Genomic DNA, 15,004 nt, shown 5'->3' on the forward strand with positions numbered 1-15,004 from the left:
CTGCGGTTGGAGGGTTCCCAGTCGGAAGATAAGACGCTCCTCCGCCGACCGTCGGGTTGTTGTGGTTTGGCGGTGGATGAGTCCAATGACCTGCATATCCTCGGTGGAGTGGGAGGGGGAGTTGAAATGCTGTGCTACAGGTTGGTTGGGTTGGTTCGTCCGGGTGGCCCAGAGGTGCTCTCTGAATCGCTCCGCAAGTAGGCGGCCTGTCTCCCCAATATAGAGGAGGCCACACCGGCTGCAGCGGATGCAGTAGATGATGTGGGTGGAGGTGCAGGTGAATCTGTGGCGGATATGGAAGTTTCCTTTGGGGCCTTGGAGAGAAGTGAGGGGGGAGGTGTGGGCGCAAGTGTTGCACCTCCTGCGGTTGCAAGGGAAGGTGCCGGGAGTGGAGGTTGGGTCGGTGGGGGGTGTGGATCTGACAAGGGAGTCGCGGAGGGAGTGGTCTCTACGGAAAGCTGATAGGGGAGGGGAGGGAAATATATCCTTGGTGCTGGGGTCTGTTTGGAGGTGGCGGAAATGACGCCGGAAGTACGAGTTACCTAATAGAGACCTCTTTCATTTTTTTCAAGTTAGGGACTTTATTCAAAAAAAGACCACACTTTTGACTGATCCCTACAAATCTGACATAGAAAGAGGGGTACCAAGGGCTAAGAGTACACTCTCTGTCAGTACTCTATATCACCAATTGGGGAGGTGCCACCTCAGATGCCACCCTGAAGAAGGGCCTGTGCCCGAAACGTCGAATCTCCTGTTCCCTGGATGCTGCCTGACCTGCTGTGCTGTTCCAGCAATAAAGTTTCAACTTTGATCTCCAGCATCTGCAGACCTCACTTTCTCCGCCACCTCAGATGAGTCTGATCGACTCTGCAAGATGTGGGAAAGAGAGCTGGGTGTTGAAGTTTCTTCAGAGGCATGGGAGGATATTTGGGAGAATGCAAGGAAGATATCAATTTGCAATAGGACCCATGCTTTACAGTTGAAGATTCTCCACAGGATCCACTTAGCCCCAGACCATTTGTCAAAATTTAAACCAGGGGTATCTTCAGCATGTCCAAGGTCTGTACGGGTATTCTTACCCATTGTCTTTGGTCTTGTGACTGGCTTCAAACATATTGGAGTGCTGTGGTGGGTGCAATGGAGAGGATTTTAGGTGTAGGGGTGGAGAAGGACCCTATTTCTCTCCTTTTGGGCTTACCCATTGTATTTCCTGCAGACTCGCATAAGGAAAAACTTTTCAATATTCTTACATTCTGTGCAAGGAAGAATATCTTGCTGGGTTGGATATCAGAAAACCTCCCAGGCCTGTCGGGTTGGCGGAAGATTGTTATGGAGCATATTCCCCTGGATTTTCTCACAAATATGGTACACCACAAAACTGAGAATTTTTACAATACCTGGACACAGATTTATCTGCCACACTATATATATAGCCATATATATATATATATAATATGGCTTTTATATAGCCGTAACGACTGTGTTTCATGAGTCCAATATCCAGGGAGGAGGGACTGTGAATGTATGAGTGTTTTGTTTGGCTGGGCTGAGTTATTACTATTTATTTGTTTCTTGTTAGGTATTTATTTAGTTAGTTAAATAGCTAGTTTAGGTTTTTGTTTAATTTTATACTTCTCTATATATATTTATACATTCGTATAGGAGGATGGGCTGGGGAATATTTTTTTTATTATTTGGGTTTAGTTTGTACTATTTTTGTACTGTTTTGAATTGCATTGTTTTGTATTTGTTGTAATATTTAAAAATCTATTTTTTCTTAATAAAAATATATTATAAAAAAAGGCATTTCGATGGGTATATGAATAGAAAGGGTTTAGAGGGATACGCACCAAACACAGGCAAATGGAACTAGATTAGTTTAAGATATTTGGTTGGCATGGACGAGTTAGACTGAAGAGTCTGTTTCTATACTGTACATCTCTTTGGCTAGCCTGTAATGATTCTGCAGATCTTCTTGTGTGGAAGAATTACTGTGGTAAAATTATTGTGCCTGATGCATTACTTTCCAAAGCAGTTGAAGATAATCTACAAAATGTAGCATGCCTCCACACTGGTGTTAGCAGAAATTTGCTTTAAATAGTCTTGTTTACAATTTTCCTACATTGCTGAAAACCTCCCAAACCTGCAACTATTATTTTTGCTGTTGCAGATGTGAGCAGTGGACAGCAGGCTATGAGCAGAGAAAGCGGTGTTTAAAAACAACTTGTTACTGGAAGTATTCCTGGCATGAATTTTAAAGAAAACCACTGCTCAAAATCTGCCTGATCACTTCATACCTAATCAAAAAGCAGCATTTACAGAATTAAACAGTGTTCGTACTCCAATAAAACTTAAAATAACAACAAGATGCTGTAACTAAATGCTAGTATAAATTACACAGCCAATTTCAAACCATGTATAACACTCCTGATAAAATCTTAATTACCACAAAACAAGCGAAACATTCAGCACTATTCCCCCATGTGGTTAAAGCCAACCTATTCTGGTTAACAGACTGTAGCACCTGTTGTAGCAATTTTTCATGTCACAAAATAAAAGGATCCATGGTTTAGTCCCTCATCTGTAGAGATATTTGGTCAATAGTTTGTTGTTATTGCTCATGAAGCTGGTGGACTTGGGAAAAGTTTTAACTTTGACTTAAGGCCTTAAAGCCTGAGCACATTGAACAATGCTGACCTCTCCATGCAGTGCAGAGGGAGTGCAGCATTGTCACTCATACTACCCTCGGCATGAAGTGTTTAAAAGAGACCTTCGTATAACCAAAGGATGTTAAAAGAATTGTTGGTGCTATTCAGGGAGGGTTCTTTTAGTGAACCTATTTTGTTTAGCACCCAACCTATTTCATTCATAAAGTGAGAGGAGGTAGTTTCAAACTTGAGTCTAGACGAGAGTGGTGCTGGAAAAGCACCGCAGATCAGGCAGCATCTGAGGAGCAGGAAAATCGGGAATGAAGGGCTTTTGCCCGATATGTCGATTTTCCTGCTCCTCAGATACTGCCTGACCTGCTGTGCTTTTCCAGCACCACTCTCTAATCTAGACTCTGATTTCCAGCATCTGCAGTCCTCATTTTTGCCTAGGTTCAAACTTGAGATGAGGAAAGGCACTTCTCTCAAAGGGTCATGAATCTGTGAAAATCACTGCTTCCCAGGGCAGTGGAGGAAGAATCCATCAACAGATTCAAGACAGAAATAGATGTTTCTGATGAAAAGTGGAATAAACGACAATGGGGAGCAGGCAGGAGAGTGTGGTTGAGACCAGGATAAGATCAGCCTTCATCATGTTAAATGGCAGAGTGGGCTTATGTTCTTGTCAGTGGATCCCGTGAAGTCCTGGCTGTTGGTACTTCATGCTGAGGCTGGAGTTGTCAGGAAGCAAGACTCTACTGCAGCCAGCTCAATCTCAAACAATACTACCCCCGCGCTCTCTGACTTGAACCCATCCTTTCTCTCCCCAACCCTCCAGCCAACCTTGCACAAAATTGTCTCCTTCCCCCTGAGCGCCCACCCACCTGCTACCCTTACCTCTCACCAATTATACTCAGTGAAAGTAGGTTCACCACCTTTAATCCTGGCACGTGGCAAAGATTGTCATGATCCCCTGTGTTGTGCATTGCTTGGGTTCTACACCTGATCAGACTGCACTCCATCCTTGGGGCTAAGAGGATTGAAGGATGTGGAGGGAAAATTGGGAGCAGTCTTTTTTTGTTGTTGAGTTGGATGATCAGTCAAGACTCTATTGAATGGCAAAGTAGACTCAAAGGGGCTGAATGGCGTCTTCCTGCTCCTGATTTCTGTGTTTCTATGTGTATGGTTACGTATCCATATTAAATCCTGCTGTTATTCAGAAAAAAATTGCAACATTTAGAGGACATAGCCTCAAACTCAGCCATTTAGAACTAAGACACAGAGAAGTATTTTTGTTGTTACAGTGTGTACCATCTACAAGATGCACTGCAGTATCTCAATAATGCTCTTCAAACCCACAATCTTCGGGTAAGATGGTGGTGGAGTAAGGCTTCTCAGCCTGGGGCTTGTCCGCTCTCTCTACTTTTCTTTTCAAAAAGAACAGTACAGCAGAGGAACAGGCCCTTTTGCCCGCCAAGCACTGCCATATTTTGCCCTTCTATACCGAAACTGTCCTTACTTACAGGATCCATATCCCTCTACTCCATTCCTATTCCTGTATTTGTCCAGCAGCTTCTTGAATGCTGCTATTGTGTCTGCTGCCACCACCTCCTCTAACAGCACGTTCCAGTCACGCACCACACTTTTGAGTTAAAAACTTGCCTCACACATCTCTTTTAAAACCTCTGCCCAACCTCGCACCTTGAACCTGTGTCCCCTAGTAACTGACCCCCTCATCCTGGGAAAAGGCCTCATACCCTCTGCTCTATCCATGCCATTCACAATCTTATTCCATATCTTTTCTTTTTGTTTCTTTTCTCTTTTTTTTTCCCCTTTGTTTCTCGTTTATGTCACTTACCTTTTGTTGAAGAGTTCAGTCGCAGCGACAACATCAACAGTGGTTAAGCCCCGTGCAGACTCGTGATGGCGGGGACGGGCGTGGGTTTAGGTTCCCAGCAGCGACTGCGCCCAGCGCAGGCTCGTGGAGGTGAGTTTGGGCACAGCGCAGGCTTGTAGAGGTGAGTTTGGGCCCAGCACGGGCTCATGGAGGTGAGTTTGGACCCAGCACGGGCTCGTGGAGGTGAGTTTGGGCCCAGCGCAGGCTCGTGGAGGTGAGTTTGGGTCCAGCACGGGCTCGTGGAGGTATGTTTGCGCCTAGCACGGGCTCATGGAGGTGAGTTTGGGTCTAGCAAGGACTCGTGGAAGTGTGTTTGGGCCCAGCGTAGGCTCGTGGAGGTGAGTTTGGGCCCAGTGCAGGCTCATGGAGGTGAGTTTGGGCTCAGTGTGGGGCTCGGTGACATTGGCACCAGTTGCAGTGGGGAGGTGGACCTGAAGCAGGCTCATGGTGGTGGCAGAGTTGGGTTTGGGCTGGTGTGGTATCAAGTGGCTTTGGTGACATCTGCGTTGTCCAGGTCCATCGAGGGGACACAGTGGTGATGACTGAAGAATGGGGACCTCTGTTCCAGTGGCGTGTTGAAGTGGACTTGTGCCTAGCCGCCTGGACCATGGCGCAACGCTTCATAAGAAGGGCTGTAAAGTTGAATACTCTTTCTTTATTTCTTTCTTTTTCTGCCTTTTTATATTCTATGCTTTGTTTTATTTTTGTGTCTTAAGATGGTGCTGGAGGGTTGTGACACTGTACAACACTTTGCACTATATTTTTGTAACAGACTACACATGACAATAAATAAAATCAAATTCAATCTAGAAGGACAAGGGCAGCAGATACATGGGAACACCTTCCCCTGCAAGGTCCCCCTGCAAGGTCCCCTTCCAACCCACTCACCATCCTGACTCGGAAATATATCACCGTTCCTTCAGTGTTGCTGGGTCAAATTCTTGGAACCCCCTCCCTAAGGGCATTGTGCGTCAACCTACAGCACTGCAATGATTTAAGAAGGCAGCTCACCCCCACCTTCTCAAGGGGCAGCTAAGGACGGACAATAAATGCTGGGCCCAGCCAGCGACACCCACATCCCATGAATGAATTAAGAAAAAGGGATAATGGAACTTGGTAATTAAACCACTTAATTTGCTTTCAATGAGGAGTGACAGTATTGAGTATGTTTGAACTGTATTGAAAAAATGTGAATTATTGAAGCTATCGATGAAATCAATAACATGGCTCTACTTTTAAAAACACAAACTCTGTCTTAGGGATTGTATTTCTTATTTATTTCAGAACTGGAGAGAGTTCATACAGAGCTTGCTTCTCATTCCATTCGTCCTTCAGTGAGGTAAGGGGAGGTGACAGCCAAGTGGGTAATAGCATTAAACTATTAAACTGGTAAATGCCCCCCGCCCCTTGCCCCAGGCAATACCCTCGAGACTCTGGTTCAAATCCTGCCACAGCAAATTTGAATTCAATAAAAATCTGTAATAAAAAGGTTAACGATGACCATGAAAACATTGTTGATTGTCAAGAAATAGCCTCCTGGTTCTCTATGGGCAATTACAGATGGATATAAACGCTGGCTGAGCCAGTGACACCCACATAAAACAGATGAATTTTAAAAAGGTAAAGGTCTTCTTTTACCTACAGTAAATGTTTTGTTTCATGTTTTGAGGTTTTATGTACTAAATGTTTCATCTTAATTCATTTCTATTCCCATCTTTGTTTGATGATCGTCCCCTTCTTATTAATATGGTAAAGGTCACATTATGGGTAGTTGCAAAGTGGTCAGTGCCTTGATTTTACTCTATCCAAGAATCACTCAAAATCTACCGAAGTGACGGGAAAATCTGTCTTACAGTCTGACAGAAAATTGTTTCATTTTAAAAGCTGGTGCACACATATAATTCCTTAAGCAGATGGTCGACTCGGGAGGGAAAGATTTCCACTTAGTAAATATCTTTTCTTTCATTTTTCACCACATTCTCTCTTTCTCTCACTCCTTTGTCTCTCATTTTCCTCATTTCTCGCTCTTATTTTTTCCACTTGCCCTCTTTGGCTTCTTTGCACAACTCCTTCTTCTTTATTGTACACTCTGTCTTCTCTTTACATCTCTCCCTTCCTTTCATTTTGTGACAATGCTGTGGATTTAAGAGGGGTTTTTTGTACTTGTTTCTTTTAAGAGAAAGATTGAACTACGGTTGGTTTTGCTATAAAGGGTGTTTCTTCAACACGAATTGGCTTTAATGCATTTTGAAGAATGTAGACTGTTATTTGTAGAACGCGAACTTTCCTTACCTATGTTGACTCTAATGCGATTCTGGCCCCATTAGTTAAAATGGCAAGGCTATTGAGCGATTTTCCTATTAAGTGAGATCGCAAGAGAATGGAACTATCGTGTTATTTCAGAACCAACTGTAGAGGTAACGAGCAGTCTGTGGTAAACAGCTTGGGAAGCCTTGGGCTTTTTTAAAGTTAGAACAATAGAAATAACCTGGATGGGTGTGACCAGCTCTCACAGTTCAGCATTTCTAGTTTTTTTTTAGTTTTGTTTAGGTTTAGCTTTAAGCAGTTGCTGTTGGAAGCTCAACAGGTCAGAAGCTGCTGGAGTTTCAAAGAAATATAAACCTTTTTTTGTACCCCCTCAGTCACAGCTAGAAGCTGGGGTTTCTCCTTGCTGCTGGGTGAACAAACCTATTTTTCTGAATTCCCCTTTTTGCCAAGGGGTGTGGTTATGCGGTGTTACTGTATTGGAACAGTTAATTGGTAATAGGTACAGTATCTATTATTTAGTTCATCTTTTCAATTGATGTAAGTTATTGAAAGTTCTTCTTTCTTTTGTTGTATTTTAACTATAGTGATTAAATCGTGTTTTGCTTAACATTGAGTAATTTGACCAGTCGAATTGCACCTGGAACACAGCACATCACATTTGCCTTTAAAATAAGAAGATGTTAGGGTTTGGGTTACCTTTTTAAAATATGTTGAGGGCGTCTGGTCTGGTCCATAATCATTTTTTTCTTCTTCTTTCTCCATCCTCTCTTCCCTCAGGTCATAGATTTTCTTTCGCACATACAGCCCGTGAATATTCACCCAAACGTTGTGCCTATGGGCCGGAGTTTTGAAGATGTCAAGGAGATGTAAGTAAAGAATGTGAGGAGCTCTCCAGTGTTCATAGTAAATGGCCGTTTCTCACCAAGAGTTGTCATGGTTTTCTTTATTTGAGAATTTCCTGTACTGTCAGAATTTGACAAACTCAGTCCTGCAAGGTTTGACCTTCATCAGCACAAGAATAAGATCGAACTGGAAATTTCATTATAGTGGAAAATAGTCAAATATCGAGTATTTTAGTTACAATATAAAAATTTAAAGGATTTTTAGTTGAGAATTGACAACACCTGGAGTATAATTGTAACAGCATTACCAAAAATTTGGGAATAGGCCATTTGGCTGCTCATGTCTGCTCCAACATTCAGTAAGACTGTGGCTGATCCGGTTGTGATTTCAACTCCACTTTTCTGTCTGCAACCACCCCATCCCCAGCCTACTCCATTCCTTAAACCCCTTATCCATCAAAACTCTACCTAGCTTCACCTTCAATAAGTTTAATCACCAAGCCTCCACTGCTTTCTGGGGAACAAAATTCCATACCCCCCCTCTTCCTCTTAAAAGGGACACCTTACATTGCTAAACTAATGCCCCTAGCTTTATTCTTTCCAAAAGAGGAAATATCCGGTGGGTTTCCACACTATCCTGTCAGTCTAGGATCTTTGATATGAAAAGCAGATCCCTTCTCACTCCTCTAAGCTCCCGGGTATGGTTCAATTTTCTTCCTAAGTCCTTCATCTCAACAATTAGTCAGTGATCCCTGTCTGAACTGCTACTGCAATTGTATTCTTTATAAAATAAACCAATATCATATAAAATATTTGCAGATATTACCAGGGTCGTGTGGAGCTGCAGTAGAACATCCCTCCTTTGCAATAAACCATTCCATTTGCCTTCCTAATCATTAACTTGGATTAAAAGGTTTGTTTCTGTCCTGTACATCTAAATGACTCTATGCACCAAGATATGCAGATCCCTCTGTCCCACTGTAGCAATTTTGTAATCAGCATTCTCTTCTCATACTGAACTTTTCAAGAAGGGTAATAGGGAAATCCCTGGCAATTACACACCAGTCAGTCTCTCTTCTGTGGTCAGCAAAGTTGTGGAAAGAATTCTGAGGGATAGGATTTATGACTATTTGGCAAAGCATAGTGTGGTTAAAAGCAATCAGCATGGCTTTGTGAGGGGCAGGTCATGCCTCAAATCTTACTCAGATCTTTGAGGAGGTGTGAAGACAGGTCAACGGTCGAGCGGTGGATGTGGTGTATATGGACTTCAGCAAGGCATTTGATAGGGTTCCCCATAGTAGGCTCATTGATAAAGTCAGGAAGTATGGGATACAGGGAGATTTGGCTATCTGGATTCAGAATTGGCTGGCTGACAGAAGGCAGAGAGTGGTTGTAGATGGATAGTATTCTGCCTGGAGGTCAGTGATGAGTGGGGTCCTGCAGGGCTCTGTTCTTGGGCCTCTGCTCTTTGTAGTTTTTATAAATGACTTGGATGAGAAGTTTGAGGGGTTGGTTAGTAAATTTGCAGATGACACAAAGGTTGGAGGTATCGTCGTTAGTATAGAGGACTACTGCAGGCTGCAGCGCAACATAGACAGGATGCAGAGCTGGGCTGAGAAATGGCAGATGGAGTTCAACCTAGATAAATGCGAAGTGATGCATTTTGGAAGGTCGAACTCGAATGCTAAATATAGGATTAAAGACAGGATTCTTGGCAGTGTGGAGGAACAGAGGGATCTGGGTGTGCATGTACATAGATCCCTCAAAGTTGCCACCCAAGTGGATAGGGTTGTTAAGAAAGCATATAGTGTTTTGGCTTTCATTATCAGAGGTATTGAGTTTAAGAGCCGCGAGGTTTTGCTGCAGATCTACAAGTCCCTGGTGAGACTACACTTGGAATATTGTGTCCAGTTCTGGTCGCCCTACTATAGGAAAGATACACAGGCTTTGGAGAGGGTGCAAAGAAGGTTTACCAGGATGCTGCCTGGACTGGAGGGCTTGCCTTATGAAGAAAGGTTGACTAAGCTCGGACTTTTCTCTCTGGAGAGAAGGAGGAAGAGAGGAGACATGATCGAGGTGTACAAAATAATGAGAGGAATAGATAGAGTCAATAGCCAGAGACTTTTCCCCAGGGCAGGATTGACTGGTACGTGAAGTCATAGTTTGAAGATATTAGGAGGAAGATATAAAGGAGACATCAGGGGAAGGTTCTTTACGCAGAGAGTTGTGAATGCATGGAATGCGTTGCTAGCGGTGATGGTGGAAGCAGAATCATTGGGGACATTTAAGCGACTGCTGGACATGCACATGGATAGCAGTGAGTTGAGGGGTGCGTAGGTTAAGTTACTACGTTTGACATTAGGATTAAATCTCGGCACAACATCGAGGGCCGAAGGGCCTGTTCTGTGCTGTACTTTTCTATGTTCTATGAAGGAATGCTGTTCTTTACATTTTCTTGCACATTGTCCTGATGAGTGCAAGCTGAAAAACTTTGGCAAACTGTATCTTCACTCAGCAATAACCGCACTCTGTCCTTGTCAATTTTGTAACAATTCCTAGTTAGAATTAGAATTCCTAGTTTGGAAGCAGGCCATTCCTTCAAAGAGTATCCCATCCTATCCCAGTAACCCCAATTTAACCATGGTCAACCCCTAACCTGCGTATCTTTGGACTGTGGGAGGAAACCTGCAGACAGGGGAAGAACAAGCAAACTCCACAGATACCTGAGGGCAGAATTGATCCTGACCCCTGGCACTGTGAGGCAGCAGTGCTAACCAATGAGTCACCGTGCTGCCCAGTTGGTTAATTTAAAACTGTAATTCTGTTTCTATTCTGATGTAGTTTGAAGCCACTGGGGAGGAAGTGCTTAGGAGATGGTGAACCCATGTACAAACCACTGGGCAAGTTGAAAAGATCAAGGAATTGTTTTATCAAGGAGCAAGGTATGTTTGTTGGATGATGTGGAATGGAATATCTAAACTTTTTACAAAACTCCAGCTGAAAGAAAGCACCATCAAAGTTGAAACTAACTCCAAGGAGAACAAGTGTGCAACTAATTGCAATTACATGACAAATCGTTCATTCTCAAATAGCAGGAGGAATACAAACAAAGATCACTGACTGAGACCTCTCACAGACATCAACTATCTTATAACTTTAACAGCTCAGAATCACTGCTGATGAAGACAAGTTATTTGCATTATTTTGTAATAGTTAGTAGCCTATGGATGACTGCTTGATGTTACTTAACTTCAACACATTTTTAAACAACCAGTTATTGACACAGCTCTGGAACATGTGGGACTTGAATCAGCGTTTTCAGGCTCAGACGAAGGGGCATTTACCACCTATTTTTGTATCATCTTCAAACTTGGCTATAGTGCATTTACTGTCCTTATCTGAATCATTAATGTATATTGTAAATAATTGTGGTCCCAATGTTGATCCCTAGTTGCCATCCTGAAAATGTCCCCTGTAATCTCAACTTTCTTCTATTAATCAGCCAAGCCCCTATATGTGCAAATATACTATACCTATCATCATGAGCCCTTGTCTTGTTACATAGCCTAATATGGTAGCCTCACAAACACCTTTTGGAAATTCAAATTTATCTATTCTGCTTGTTACCTCCTCAAACAACTCTTACAAGAACTCAGGCATTATTTCCCCTTCATGAAGCCATATTTATTTGCTAATTTACATATTTCTAAATGCTCTGATGTTACATTTTTGACTACATTAACATTTTCCTAATAGAACATAGAACAATACAGCACAGAACAGGCCCTTCGGCCCTTGATGTTGCTCCGACCTGTGAACTATTCTCAGCTCGTCCCCCTACACTATCCCAAAATCATCTATGTGCTTATCTAAGGTCAGATGTTAAGCTAACTGGCCTATAGTTGTTAGTTTTACCCTTCCTATTTTTTTGAATAAGGGTGATTCTTGGAAGATTACTACCAACGCATTCACGATCTCTGCAGCTACTTCCTTTAAAATCTTGGGATGCAACACACCAAGTCTTAACAGCCTTTAACACCATAAATTTTCTTAGTACCTTTTATCTAATGATAGTTATTCTTTATTCCATCTCTCTATTATAGTCCCTTGATTTTTTTTGGGATCTTTTGGAATATTATTTGTATCAATCTTCACATTTGAGGATGTTAAATACTTAATTAGTTCTTCTCAATTTCCCGATTTCCCTCATTATTTCCCAGCCTGATTCTCGAAAGGGCCTTTAATCATGGTGGCTTTTCTTTTTCTTATTTAAAGAAGCTCTTGCTGTCTATTTTATGTCTTATTTGCTGGTTTGACTCAATTTTATTTTCTCTATTTGTCACCTTATATTAACTTTTCAAACTTTCCCAGTCTTCTGGTTCACCATTAATCTTTGTCAAGTTGTTGTCTCTTGGTTCGACATCGTCCATAACTTCCTGGGTTAAGTTTTTGGGGAAAAAAAAACCCCTCCCTTGATGCTATCTTCCTTGCTGGAATATTTATTTACTGAGAGTCATGAATGAGTCTCCTAAAGCTTTGTCGTCAAACTGCATTCTATCATTTATACCATTCTCTGCTGCAGTGGTTTTCAACCAGTGTGCCATGGGAGGCATTCAAACATGCCATGTAATTCTGCACAAAGGCAGTGAACATCACTGTAAGATCTAAAGGTTTCTGGTTCAATTCCAGGTTACGGCAGATTACTGATGGTAGCTAAAAGATTTAAAAAATGGAGAAAAAAGTCATGGTGATCTTGGTGGTGGGGAAGTCGCTTAGTTGTGTGTGATAGTACTTCTGGGTACATGAAGCAAAAAAAAAAAGCAGACCCCGGCCTCTGTACCGGGAGGCCCAGGTTCAAGTCCCATCTGCTCCATTTTTTAAAATGCCCAGGCTAGGACTAGCCTACGTATGCTATGAATACTGGCTCTAGTTTGGTGCTCAACAATAAATGGTGCTCCTTTCCAGTGAGTTACTTGAATTATTATATACAGCAACATGGTTGACTTGGAACCTGCCCTCGCTAGCCACTCTGATTTTTAGGGATGGATAATAAACATTGTCCTTGCAAGGAACACCTCACTCCCATGAATTAATTATCTCTTTTATTTACTCGTGGGCATCATGTTTGTTTTTGAGCTGCTGCCCTGTTGGATTCCTTGATGTTATGTGAAGGGTAACCTCATTTGGAAAATGAAAAGTGAGCCATCTACACTTTATTGCAGTTGCCAGTGAAGAGTGGAACTGTGAAAGCACGAATGAAGTTACTCGGACAAGGTGCTAATGATGGTTTTTATTGAAAAGTGTAATATTGTCAATAGAAAACACTGGAATTTCTGGATGAATAAAGATCAAAATTCCAATGTGTTGCCTTTTATCACATCATTAACCAGTACAGACTGACTAGCCTATTTATAATTAGGTTATGCGAAAACCATTTAACTAACAGGTAATAAATATGGAAACGTTAACAATTTGCAACAGTATGCTTGATGTTTGGATGTACAATGGGATTACGGTATGACTTTTTAACTAAATTGCTTCATTTAAAATTGTTTTTAAACAGATGGAGACTATGATGACCTTTTTGATGATTCCCATCTAATTCCATTGAAGCAGAGGTTACAGTGTGCTCCACGTTCACAGCTGGATGAAGAAAACAGGGACCCGGAACAGCAGAGAGAGCAACAAGTCGACGAAGAGAGCGTAAGTAAACGCCCCATATATGTCAATACAGAGTTCCTAGAGTGTGAAGAGTCAAATGATGATGATGACAATGACGAAGATGAAGAGGACGAAGAAGCTGCAACAGTTTACCAGAAAAGGGAGCTGAATCCCATTTGGAAGGGATCAGTCTCCGATCTCTCAGTGCACTGCTCCTCAGGAGGGAAAGCAGGTGAGACCGAGTCGCCACAGTGGGATATGTTCTTCAAAGCGGAATCCGTTTTGATATCGGAAACCGAAGAGGATTCTGAGCCTCTGAGGGAGCAAGAGGTGGGTTCACAATCGCCAAAACTGTTCAGTGATTCTGAGGACGGAGATTCGGTCCACCTTCCCTCTCAAACATCGTCCCAATCGACACATATATCTGAACAAGGAAGTCAGGGCAGCCTGTTTGGTGAGCCAAATCACATTCCAGAAAATAGAATGGGCTCTGGGAAATTCACCAAAGAGAAACCCCCATTCAGCACAGCTCTGGATGTTGAGAAAAGCAACATCAACTGGGATGTTCAGCAACATCATCAATTCCATCCAGATCTGTCTGCTGCACTGCTAAATACTGATCATTCAAACAGTAGCCAGAAGGGAGAGGGACAACAAAATTCAATTCCTGTTTTCAAGTCTGGCTCACAGACATCCTCAGACTTTGAAATACCATTAACGCCAGACTCTGACCTGCCACAGCCAGAGGAACTAAACATCCTTTACAATAAATTAGCTTCTGGCAAAACCATAACAATCAAGGCACCTAAACAGATAAGTGATGGTAAATCCTAGCAGTACAATTGTGGATACATCCCAGTGTCGGAGATGAGAAGCACAACGCCAGAACAAAAAAGATCCATCGGATTGTGATCAATTTTCTTTCTACAACTATTGACTGATGGGGGAATTCACAAGATTTTAAGTTTTGTACACTCTCAACTATTGTTATTTATCACAAACGTTTTGTATTTATTCATCAACTTTGGACAAATATTTGTTCCCTCAGTTCTGAGAACAGTTCATGGCCAATACTACCCAGTAGGATCATGTACTACTCCCTCAATGGGGGACCGCAGCAAATAAAAGACATCTGTTCCTTTATGTACAATCGCATTACAGAACATTTGTTTCATCAGCCATTGTCCAGCGAGTCAAGTCTTATACTCTTCATTTGTATAGTCTTCAAGACAGAGTTTGACATTATCTTCTTGTGGACAATTTCCCCTTGCGCTCTGCAAATATTGCTTTAGATTTGTTGAGTCTTCAGCCAGAGGGTGGGGACTCTTGTGGAACTCATTGCTGCAGAGGCCAAGTTATTGAGTGTATTCAAGGCACAGATTGATCCTCTTACAAGTCAAGAGCCTATCTATGGTTAGAGGGAGAAGGCAGGAGAATGAGGTTGAGAGCAGAGTGTGAGCTGAATGGCCTAATTCTGCTCTTGTTTAATGGGTATTGAGGTGAAGAGAGAGAGAGGTATCTCAGTTCTACACCAGGGGCTGGTGCAATCATTTCAGCCAAATGTTGCATTTTCCATATACTTACTAGAATTTATTTTTGTGACTGGTAAAACCAGCCTGTATTACCCATTTCTGGAGTTGCTTTTTTTTGAGAGGGCAGACACTTCTTTTTCCTTGGTAGCCTAAACAGAA

The 15,004-nt window shown here is 42.3% G+C and overlaps 1 protein-coding gene across 5 annotated transcripts in view; it reads left to right on the plus strand.

Moving 5' to 3' along the window:
* dclre1c (DNA cross-link repair 1C, PSO2 homolog (S. cerevisiae)) overlaps positions 1-14,490 on the plus strand; it is an 81,074-nt gene extending 66,584 nt beyond the window's left edge. For all 5 annotated transcript variants that reach the window (XM_087999324.1, XM_087999325.1, XM_087999323.1 and 2 more), the window contains 4 exons: positions 5,827-5,881; positions 7,588-7,676; positions 10,494-10,594; positions 13,216-14,490. In XM_087999324.1, the coding sequence (XP_087855450.1) occupies positions 5,827-5,881; positions 7,588-7,676; positions 10,494-10,594; positions 13,216-14,147 (1,177 nt within the window). In that variant the 3' untranslated portion in view covers positions 14,148-14,490. The remainder of the gene's footprint in view (positions 1-5,826; positions 5,882-7,587; positions 7,677-10,493; positions 10,595-13,215) is intronic.
* Positions 14,491-15,004: the final 514 nt, after the last annotated feature.

Source organism: Chiloscyllium plagiosum, unplaced genomic scaffold (assembly GCF_037043375.1).
Source record: "Chiloscyllium plagiosum isolate Xiang-an unplaced genomic scaffold, Cpla_swu_hap1 HiC_scaffold_23, whole genome shotgun sequence".
In the NCBI taxonomy this organism is placed as follows: Eukaryota; Metazoa; Chordata; class Chondrichthyes; order Orectolobiformes; family Hemiscylliidae; genus Chiloscyllium; species Chiloscyllium plagiosum.